The 12,020-nt window shown below is 42.1% G+C and overlaps 1 protein-coding gene across 1 annotated transcript in view; it reads left to right on the top strand.

Annotated features, from left to right (window-relative positions):
- The window catches only part of DGKI (diacylglycerol kinase iota), a 447,257-nt gene that overhangs the window by 219,814 nt on the left and 215,423 nt on the right, over positions 1-12,020 (top strand). The window contains 2 exon segments of the mRNA XM_047695648.1: positions 8,836-8,910; positions 9,469-9,567. Coding sequence (XP_047551604.1) covers positions 8,836-8,910; positions 9,469-9,567 — 174 coding nt within the window.

Genomic DNA, 12,020 nt, shown 5'->3' with positions numbered 1-12,020 from the left:
GGCAGGGGGAGGATGATAGCTGTTCTGGGGATGCAGCGACCTTAGGATATCCTGCTGAATGTAATATCTTTAAAAGATAAGGCAGTCCTACTTTATATGGTCTTCAGAATCATCATGCAGTTTATTCTCACTGACTCAGTGTTATTTAAAACACTGTCAGATCAAGGACACTATTTTGCTTTGTGTGTTTTTACATAGCATTCAGCTTCTGTTGATGAGTAACATTTAGTAATATCTTTCCTAGTTACGGTCCACAGAAGCCTTTGGGAAATCTCTTCCAGAGAGGCAGGTGCACTATCTGTACATTAAAAAATGGGGAGCCTAGCTTTTTCATCTTACGTCTTCGAGTTGTTAAATGAGTGGCCCAAGGTGTTAGCAAGTGTAGTATTACGTTTGAAATTCAGGTACTGATTTCTAATTTACTGTTAATTTCAAATCTCTAACCTTTTTACTTCTCTGGTTCCCCAACCCCTAAAACTCAGTACTTTCTCTAAGAGTTTTATATTAAATACTCAATTAAATTCATTGAAAACCCTGATGGTATTTAGAAAGCTCCTAGGCATCGTGATGTAATGCGTGACCCACTCTGAAGAATGGTGTGGTTTTCTTAAGGAGAGATCAGGGAGAGCCTCATGAAGTAGGTGAGTTATATTCTACCTCTCTAAAGATGGGTGGGATTTAGATGGATGGAGAAGAGAGGAAATAGCAGGCAGGAGAATGGCATGAGCAAGGCTGCTGTGTCCAAAATTGTACTCCTGAGGCTGTGAGACTAGTTTATACTGCATGGGTAGTGGTGTATTTCTGTGATGTTGCTTTCAAAGGAACAGGTGTCAGATTATTCACTTTTTTTTTTTTAAGATTTTATTTATTTATTTGACAGACAGATCACAAGTAGGCAGAGAGGCAGGCAGAGAGAGAGGGGGAAGCAGACTCCCAGCTGAGCAGAGAGCCCAATGTGGGGCTCCATCCCAGGACCCTGAGATCACGACTCAAGCCGAAGGCAGAGGCTTAACCCACTGAGCCACCCACTGAACAACACCCAGGTTGTTCACTCTTAGTTTTAAGACTAATCAGTGAGTTTTGGAGCTATGCTTCTAATCCATCTATCCTAAAGTTGTCCATCAGCCTTTCACCATTTTATCCATTGAAGATTGTTACCTAAATCTATTATATTAGGGGGTTACCAAGAGGTGGTTTTTCCAGTTTTTATTCTTCTTTATTCTCCTGCTGGTAATAAAAGAACTAAAAAACAAAGCTAATAACATGACAGATGCTTGAGTATTTACCTTTATTTGTAAATTTTCAGAATAATAAGTTGGCACCTTAGCAACATTATTGGTTGGCCTAAGGGTGGTGGTGGTGGTGGTGGTTTTCAGAGAGTATCATTATGAATTATCAACTTACCTCATGTGATATATAAAATATATGATATTTCAATCCATCAGCATAATTTTTTTAATATTCATATTGTTTTATCTTTGACCAGTTAGACCGCCTTCCAGATGGCTCTTGTCTCCATTTTTCATGAGCCATGCGGGTTTTGATGCCTTCCTTGGTTTCAGGAATCATGCCATGTCCCAGGATCAACTTATGCATTTCCTGCCCATACCTGGAAGCAGCCATTTCTCTGAGGAGTCTTGGTTACTTCTAACGGTGGATGGTATTACAGTTCACAGTCTGGATGCTAAAGTCCAGATTGTTGTCATCACACATTTTCTTATTGTCCTTCTGTGATTCAGAAAAGTATAATAATAAGAGTAAGGAAAACTAACATGTATTGAATGCTCTCTAACACAGTGAGCATTCACAACCAGAAAGCGAAAGGAGGATGAGGATCCTGCAGAACAGGGAGAGACCTATCATAGCACAGAGTTTCATCATGAAAAATAGAAAGAAAAATAGGGCAGTCATCAATGTTGAATTCTGTAGGCATTAAAAAATAACAAGGATTGAGAAGAATCTTTGCGTTTGGCTCTGGATCATTGATGACCATCAGAACATGCTTTTATATGTATTAGGAAATATTTTAAGTACTTTACATTCAGTATCTCATTTTACCATTAAGTAACCTCTGAGACAGGTATCCTATTCCCATGTTGTAGCCAAGGAAAATGAGAACTGAAGTCAAGTAAATTACCCAGGGCCACATAGTTATTAAATAGTTTGAAGTGACATTTGAACCTAGGAATTGTGATTCTGGAAACAGAGCTCTTAATGATACGTCCTGCTTCCTTCCTGTCTTACTGTAGCAAGCCTTGCTGAGTCCTTCCTCCTATGGGTCCCCAAAAGAAGTAATTTAATCAATTAACTAAATTCCATTTGAAAAGCCAGTGTATGGTGAGCATGGGGGACAATACCGTGGTTGAGAGTTCTAGCTTATGGGCCAGACTGCCTAGATTCATAAACTTGCTCTGCTGTTTAATGACTTGTATAATCTCAAGAATTTAAACTCTTCAACTTCTCATCTGCAAAGTGTAAATAATAATTAGTACCCAATTACTGGGTTTTCATGAGGACTAATGAGCTAAAAAATAAAAATAAAGCACATGAAACAGCACCTAGCTCATTGTAAAACTCAAATGTTAGCTCTTATTTTTTTCCTTGTTGAGTACAGGGTATGAAATGAAGTTCTACATCAACAGATGAAAATAACAGAAGTTATTGTTCCCTGGGCCATTTGTATTACACTGAGAGAAGAAAGGAAGAGAGGGATTCTTATAGGGAAAGAGGCAGAGTGGGGACCACAGCCTAGTATCTGGTGTGCTCTCAAGTGCACCTTGAGATGCCACTGTAGCTGTTGGATGTCACATGGCAGTGGGATTGTGTGTTCACTAGCGTGGTCCTTATCCCACGGCGGAGAGTTAATTCAGTCACTGAACTGAGGAACTGAAGAAGACATGGTGAGCATTCGCAACCGAAAAGGGAAAGGAGGAAGAGAATCCTGCAGAACAGGGAGAGACCTATCATAGCACAGAGTGTCATGAAAAATGGAAAGAAAAATAGGGCAGTCATCACTGTTAAATTCTGTAGGCATTAAAAAAATAACAAGGATTGAGAAGGGTCTTTGCGTTTGGCTCTAGATCATTGATGACCGTCAGAACTCTAGTTTGTAGAGTGTGGGTGGTAAGCTGTTAGTGATGGTGTGGAAGCAGTGAGATTAAAGAATTCACTGGAGACATTGAGAAATGCTAAAAAAAAAAAAAAGAATTTGAACATTAGATGGAGAACAGCAGAACAGTAGCAAAATGTTTTCCTACTTGTAGAATTTATTTTTTTTTCTGTGTATTTCTGAATGTGAGGACATGGCTTAAAAACAAGAAGATATTGTTAACTGAGTGAAGTAGACATTTAACTCCATTCACAGAGGCCATTATATGCAGCGGGAGGTCCACAGATGAAACAGATGTTCATCTGCTGTCCAAAAAGAGTATCCTCCCTAGGCGAGAAAATTGATACAACTAAATCTCTGGGCAGGGAGTTTTGGATTCTGGAAAAGGAATTCAGCCACATGTAAATCCATAATGAAAAAGAGTGGTCTTCAGGTTTCTGGAAGGTTTGCCTTGGTCGTCAGCGTGCATCTTTTAGGACAGATATACACAGTGTGGTGAGAGGAAGCCCCGGGGGGGGGGGGTGTGAACCAGCCTTGGTCTGTGAGAGGCCAACACGGCTAAGGCATTGAGTGGTGAGTGTGACCCGAGATGTAGCAATGGGGTGGAAACATGAGGAACTGTGTGACTTTGATTGTGGAGATCACTGCAGGCTAAACAGAAAACGCTGTGTATGCTTGGTCTTAAAGGATGTGAGGGGCCTCACTGGGAAGACAGATGAAGAAGGACAGCCCAAGCTTACAGAACATTCTGGGAACTGCTGCTAAGGTGCATCGCCAAATATGGTCAGCTTTATTTGTGACGCTTGTGTCTAAAAAATGACTCTAGAGAGAAAGAAACCTACTTGAGAACATAATGGTCGGAGAAGCAGATTGTAAAGAGGTGGAATTAAGTCATGTATTTTCTGTATCAGTTAAAAGATGGCTGGTTCTTAGTAGATCATGGTTTTGGGACCAGCTGTGTGAAGCTTGCATAGTAAGGAGAATGAGGGCAGGTCTGGATGATTTGTTGGGTTTCATCACCAAATTATTTGGGAGAGACCTAGAACATAAAAGATGATGGAATTTAGATGATAGTCCAGAATTAAAAGGACCAAATTTTAAGAATCAAGCACAAATCTGCTCATGCATTTTTTTTAAGATTTTATTTATTTATTTGACAGACAGAGATCACAAGTAGGCAGAGAGGTAGGCAGAGGCGGGGGGCGGGGAGCAGGATCCCCGCTGAGCAGAGAGCCAGATGTGGGACTTGATTCCAGGACCCTGGGATCATGACCTGAGCTGAAGGCAGAGACTTTAACCCACTGAGCCACCCAGGCGCCCCCTGTTCATGCATTTAAAGGCAAAGTTATATTTAATGTTAGAGATGTCACTGTTTCTGCTCTGGACTGAAAATGTTAGAGGATAATATTTTGACTGTATGAACAAGTTGAAGATGTTGAAATACTAGTGCGAGCGTTTGGAGCTGATGGAGAAAGACTCATGATATGTGAATGTTTGTGGGGTCAAGTTATAGGAGACTAGAGGTGTGTGTTTTTAATAAATTACATCATTCTGCACATAATGCTTTAAAACTTGCCTTTTCTACTTTAAAAAAAATATCGGGGAAAAGTCTGCATTAATACATCTAGATTTAACCCCCTTTAAAACTGCTATATATGTTCCATACTATAAATAGATTATAATTTATACAATTTGTTTAGCCAACTCCCTACTGGTGGAGATTTATATAGTATCTCATGGTTGACTTATAAAAAATGCTGCCATCAGCTCCTTCCTAGCCCATATGGGCTCTCTCCGTGTTAGTCCTTATTCTTTATGATTAGATAATATGAAAATGCTTGGACCCAGGACATGTAATAGCTAGGATCAACCATATCTCTCAAAAATTGCTCTAGCCATTTCCTTTGGTCAGTTCAAAAGGTTAGGCAATCCTTGCTGTGATTTAACCAAATATGCCTGAGAAATGGCAGAGACCCTGTCCTTATCTTTTGGAAGTAGTTGATTTCTCTGCTCGCCTATCACAGGACAACTTTGTCCCGGCGGTGCAGCCAGAGCAGGCAGCGCAAGAACACTCACTAGTAAGACAAAGTCCATGCCTCTTCCACCACCCATCAGAGTTTTTTCCGGTATGCGATGGGGAAGGCTTCATTTGGGATGACGAAGTGTGAGATATCTTCTCTTTAGAGCTGTTGTTATAACCAGTCCTTTGTGATCCCATAACCTGGCAAAAGCCCTAAAGGATATTAGAAAGTAGTTTACTTTTACTCCCAGTTGAGTGATTTACCCAATGAGCATTTTTTTTTTTTTTTTTTAAATAGCCCAGGAAGGGATCCTGACTACGATAGAGACTTTGTTTATCGGATTATTTCTGTAAAGTAGTACGGTCCCAATACCAGGTCCAAAAAGCCCAAAAGGCCTTTATCTATTCTTAGGACTTGAACACAACAGTGGGCACAGAATGTATGGGGGACAAATGCTGTTAGAGTCTGAAACATACAAAAATCCATACGAGGGTACAACGTTGTACTGTTGGGCTTGTGTTCAACTTGCCAAGCAAACCTTCTAGAGGACAGGGTTAGCCACCCTTGATAATAGGGATATTTCTGTTGTAGAACACAGCACACGTATTACAAATGGTTTCTTGAATGATACCACAGCACGTCTACAAAACGGCTTCTTGGAATAATTTTTATGTTCTTGAAAAGCAGGCTGTTTTAACTCTCACAACAAGACTGACCCAGGCAGGGTGAGCAATATCTTAGATGAGCCAGACTGGCTGACTCGTCTTGTCATGGCTGAAACACAAGCCAGCTCGGCTTCCCCGTCCATCTGTTCCCCACTGGATGGCGATGCCTCTTAGAAGAAGTTCAGTGTTGAGATTGAGATACATATTTACACGTGAACAGAAGGAAGCCCTGGGAATTTGGAGGCCTTCTGTGAAATCCCATACTGCTTATCTTTTGCTATCTGTCCATAGGGATGTAAGCTTACTCCGAGCTCACACAGAAGCTTCCAGGGACTGTAAGTCAACCTCTGTGCTTCTTCTGGGCCCCCTCCTTGTTCTGTGAGATGAGGAGGACCTCACGTGCACTTGGCTCCATGAGGCTCGGAAGCCTTGTATTTGCTCTGTGTGGAAAAGGCCCTCGTGTATGTCTGTTCCCTGTTAGAGTTGAGGTCCTTGCCTGCTCTGTTTTCAGACCTCAAGCCTTCTCTGGATGTGTTTTTCTAACTCTGTTTCCCAAACATCCTTGATCAGCAGAGTCGCCTGAAGAGCTGTGATTTCTGGGATCAGGCAAGGTTCGGGAATGATCTTGGCCTGACCCTAGACTTCTCTCTCAGAGCGTAGTTACTGAGTGCTGCCAGGAACTGAGGCCTGTCATGCATTCCTGAAAGCACTGGGCTCCCTGCGTTGCTCTTGGCCATAAATGAACTAAAGCAACAGGGAAGTTAGGAGACGAGCATTCAGTTCCAAAAGATCCTTTCCGAAACCAGGAAGGACTCAGTAAGTGTTGCGAGTTACAATACTGACTCATTTCAACAATGACTTGAGCACACACTGTGGGCTGGGCATCGGTGCTCGGTGCTGGGGATATACAGCCACGAACGAGGCAACTAACATTTACGGAAGCGCTTATCACGGGCCGAGACCAAGCTAACTGCTTCACATACCTTTTCTCCTTTTAACTTCACAACTGCCCTGTGAGGTAGGTATTGTCACCTTCATTTTTAAGTTAAGAAACTGTTATTTCAAAAGCTTGCCTGACTTGGCCAGGGTCACAGATCTTGTAACCGGAAGACCCAGAATTAGCACCTGGTGTGTCCAGTTCCACGGCTCTGGCTCCTTATCCCATTGAAATGATGCTTCAGTGCCTTATGTATGTCTCCCCACTTTTCCCTTTGACTTCAGAGGTTCTCAGCTCTGGCTACCCACTGGAATTGCCTGGGAAGCTTTTAAAAAGCATCTTTGCCTAGGCTTCATGCCAAACAAAGAATATTTGGGGGTCCACAGATCCGCATTGTTGAAAGAACTCTGGGTGAGGCCAACATGCTGTGATGAGTTGAAAACCACTCAGTATCATTAATTGCCATCCTAAGAGTTTCCAGCATTCTTCTTGGGACACTTGGCTGATTAAGTGTTTACGGTGTCCGGGTAGTTTTTCTTCCCTTTTAAACAAAGTAGTTAACATGTGGGAAATACTCTAATAATACAAAAGTTTCCCTGAATTGGAACATGGTAACAGATCCATTTAAAGAGGAATTCAGAAACGTGGAGAAATTTTTGTAGGAGAGCTGTGATCTACAGTGAATGGTAAGAAATAACCTGGGGTCTAGAACACCCATGAGCTCCTGAGCTTCTGGGTCTCTCTCTTCTGGTGAGGCTTAGAACCTGAAAACTCTCTTAATTGGATGGAAGAAGAAAGCTTTGGGACAAATGATGGTTCAAGAAAGTTTCCTTCATCCTTGATGAGTACCGGCTACAGAACAATGTATGTTTTTATGGTCCAAATGAAAGTAAACTCAGAAGTCAAATAGTTTCAATCTTGCTAATTTGAATGTGTTAATATATGTACTCGAGACTAAGGTATATTTTGAATGCGGTAAGAAGAAAATACCCAGGAACCTAAAAGAACAGATATCTAAATTTCTTGAAGCTATTTGAAAATCTTTATCTGCTCAAGCAATGCATGTGTCTATGCTTATATAAGCTTTTAAGTTAAGCCTTCTGTGTTTCAGGCTTTCAACACTTTGTTAAACATCTATGATGTGATAGTAACATCTTGCCTTTGTGAAGATGGCAATCTAACTAATTATTGACTCTCTACTAATTAAGCCAGTGAGTTGTGACTGTCCCCTAAGAGAGGTTCTTCTCAAAGCATCTGTATCACAATCTCAGAGTAAATGGTCAGTTGAAGTAATCACAAAGTTGTGGTCCATAAAACTCCTGGAAAGAGAAAAACAGGGAAAGTGAATTTGGGGTCCCTGGATTCCACAGGTTGGAGGCATGTCTGTGAGAAGAACAAATCAAGGCTACTGGGGGAGAGAAGGCTTTTCAAACCAATAGGTCTTTAGAGAAAGAGAGAGTGGTGATCGTCACTCTACTAACATAAGTAATTTAAGGTGAGTCTTACCTCTGCATTTTAAAACCTAACCCTCAGCACTGATAGGATAGTTGGATCATCATGTTCCCCAGGGGATCAAGTTACCTTATGACTATAACTAGAAAGGTCATTACCAAAGTAAACAGAAAAAAAAAAAAAAAAGAAGAAAGGAAAGAAAGAAAAAAAAAGAAAAGAAAAACATGAAAAATGGCCTCCTTTTTTACATTTCCACATAGGTGATCTCCATTGCAGGAGATGAACTTGAACTTGGTTGGGCGGGAGACGGACCTGGTTGGGCGGGAGACTGGAGCCCCTCAGAGAATTTGGGATTCTTCCATTTTTACTGGGAGGGTTGGCAGGTATAACTTGTGTTGTTATGTGAGTCCATGAGAGCCTCCAGGGTTCTAACTCGCTGCCTCTCCATGTGGTGGGGAGTCGGTCGCTCCCTCTGAAGCACTCGACTGGTTTCTGTCTGTGGCTTACCCATGAACAGTGGCTTGGAAGTGTCAAAGCATGAGAAGCATGCCGTGGACCAGCATGCGCTGCCCTCGTCTCCTCCATGGGTCTGCATGGCAAGCTCAGGCGCTGTCCGCCTCTGCGCTCAGCTGTTGCCTTCTTTCCCTACAGAACTCGCTAAAGGCTTCGAATCGGAAGAAGAAGAGGACCAGCTTTAAAAGGAAAGCCAGTAAAAGAGGGACAGAAGTAAGTGTTTCAGGACTCCGTGCCCGTGAGCAGCTCCCTCCTCCTCACCGTAGCCTCTGTCTGATGTGATCTGGCCCAAGCTTCTTTTCCTCCTAAATTTTTGGCCCCCGGTCCCTCCTTTACTACACTCACTCGAACCACACACTGGAATTCCTTTCAATTTCTGGAAAACGTGTACATGTATAACTTCCTGCGACTAAAGAGGCAGAGGATTTGCACTCGTCCGTGGAAATAGGATCCCAAGATGATGATGAAGAAATCCCATTTCTAGAATGCCCAGAGCATACAGAATAGAAGAAAAAAAGTTCTTGTTTTTGAGAACAAGGGCTTGTTCTCAAAGGTGAATTATAGCTCGAGAGCCTTTCTTCTAAACTTTATATGGACTATCTTTTTAATAGTAAGCCCTGTGAAACAAGATGTAGCTCTTTTTGGCGGGGGGTGGGGGAGGATCAAGGGTTAGTGGTGGTGGAGTACTGGTATTTTCTCCCTTCCATTGCTTTTGGGCTGTGCATCCAAGTCATGGACGAATGTCTCAATAGTGTTGCTTTCTTCCTTTAGCAGGAAAACAAAGGTCGTCCTTTTGTGATAAAACCTATCTCTTCTCCTCTCATGAAACCGTTGCTTGTGTTTGTGAACCCCAAGAGCGGAGGCAACCAGGTGAGTCATTTTTCATGAGTTTAACTTGGAAGCCTCAGTGCTTTCTTGCAAACAGTTTCCAACACCAATTCAAATAGCACCACCTAGAGCCCCAAGCATTGGAAGACAACCAGTTTCTCAGAGACAGGGTTAGTGATGCAGGGCACAGCCTTACTGCAGGGTTAGGCAAAACCTGGAGGTCCTATGATTTATCCCTCAGCTTCCAAGTAAGACTCCAAAATGCTGACTCCAGCGGCACTACAAAAATGCTGACGTTTTCCTTACAGCTTTTCAAAAAAGATCATTCCATAATCTCCCGGTTAATATGTTTCAGAGTTTCTTAACTCTTTGTTAGGAAGCTTTTTATGGACTTCTCTTCATGGCTTCCCCTTGTAAGTTAGACCTGACTACTTTTTTTTTTTTTTTAAGATTTTATTTATTTATTTGACAGAGAGAGAGAAATCACAAGTAGGCAGAGAGGCAGGCAGAGAGAGAGAGAGAGGAGGAAGCAGGCTCCCCACTGAGCAGAGAGCCTGATGCGGGGCTCGATCCCAGGACCCTGAGATCATGACCTGAGCTGAAGGCAGAGGCTTTAACCCACTGAGCCACCCAGGCGCTCCAGACCTGACTACTTTTGTCCCTATCCTCAGAGCAAAGCAAGAACAATGATTCACCATTCCCAGTGATCATTCACAACAAACGCCACCAACGCTATCAAAAATATCACCTCCTAAAGGTTTCATTTGGTCCATGCCCAAGTCTTGTGGCATAATTAATCACGACCTCATTTGAGGAGAAAGTAATAGCCTGAGAACACTTAGTGTAATGACATACCTGAAGTGACACAGCTCTTTAAAGGACAGAATTTGTTCTAGAATCTAGGTCTTTGTCTCCTCATACACTTCTCTTTCTACTCTGAGGCTTCTTATCGGTACTCTTCTTTGGCTTTGATTCTTCTCTATCTTCCTGTGAGAATAAATATAAAATATTTTCTCTGTCCATTAAGTGCACATTTTTCATTTTGAGGTGAGATTCCTTGAAGTTTCACACTTTACAATTACCGATTTGAAACTGTCTCGTTAACTCCACGTAAGGAGGGGAGTCCTATAATTAGGATTGATGTTCTTCCTACGAAGGATGCTAGGCATTTTCCCAGAAGGATTAATTACAATAAAGCTTCTCTTCAGAGGGCTTGTGATTTAAAGAAAATACTTTTTCTCCATTTCTTTCTTTGCTTAAAAATTCTTGATAATGTTCTGTGTTAAAAATCTTTAACATTGGGGCGCCTGGGTGGCTCAGTGGGTTAAAGCTGCTGCCTTCGGCTCAGGTCATGATCCCAGGGTCCTGGGATCGAGCCCCGCATTGGGCTCTCTGCTCGGCAGGGAGCCTGCTTCCCTTCCTCTCTCTCTGCCTGCCTCTCTGCCTACTTGTGATCTCTGTCTGTCAAATAAATAAATAAAATCTTTAAAAAAAAAAAATCTTTAACATTGAAGAAAACAGGGAAAAGAAATGTGCCGTAAGTGAAAAATCTACTTTCAGCGTCCAGCTTTTTTTAAGTTGGTGAGTGATGATCTTCATATTGTGATGATGGCGATCCTGAGACTGTCACTGGAGGGGCTTTTCGGAAGTGGGGTTCAGTGTGCCCTGAACCAGAGTCATTCCCTAGGTCTGGTCTCCCTAGAGCCTCGTGAGGGGTGGAGGTATATTTGGAGACCATGGAATCAGCAAAGCTAATGTAACGGACTCCATTGACTTTGACCACTTGAGTATCACATGCTAATTCCCAATATATTTTACCATGAGAGTCATTCTAGAAGATGCGCTCATTAAATCATAAGCCTTTTTCCTCAGGCACTTAGAAACTTGTAGGTTTCAGGAGCAGACAGGCCATTAAGATAGAGCCCATTTTTGTTGGGATCTCTAAATAAATTAGTAATGCCAGAGCTGATCCCACACTGCTTCCTATTTCACTAACTAGAAAACAAGAAAGCTTAAGTAAACTTTCTAAGGGCATCTTGTTAATGACACTAAAGGGGCAAATGGGAAAAATAATTCAAACAACGTTAACTATATGTGAGTTCTGAATTGAGTGGACCAAACCGAGATTGTTCTGGAATTTCAGAGCAGTGACTTGGGAGTGGTAAAAAAATGTTGTCATAGATATGTCTGAATTGACAATGGACCTACTTACTTATACAGAAAGAGAAAGCTGGGGGAGCAGTGCCCCCTTTCCTTCTCACTCCATGGCAAACTCCTGTTCATCCTTTAAGGCTTGGAACCATTTCCCAAAATGAGTCACCCTGTCCACTGTGCTCCCATAGTCCTTGGCACAAACCTGTGTTTTGTGAATTGCAGTCTAAGTGCTCTGTGGGTGTTCTGCTAAGACAGAGCCTCCCTATCTCCTGGGGCTGCACCTTCCAACCTGTGATTTCTAGTGCGTGGGCTCTAGAAGTGAACAAATAATCATGTAACAA

This window comes from Lutra lutra, chromosome 11, assembly GCF_902655055.1.
Source record: "Lutra lutra chromosome 11, mLutLut1.2, whole genome shotgun sequence".
NCBI classification, from domain to species: domain Eukaryota; kingdom Metazoa; phylum Chordata; class Mammalia; order Carnivora; family Mustelidae; genus Lutra; species Lutra lutra.
This window is presented reverse-complemented; position numbering and strand designations above follow the sequence as displayed.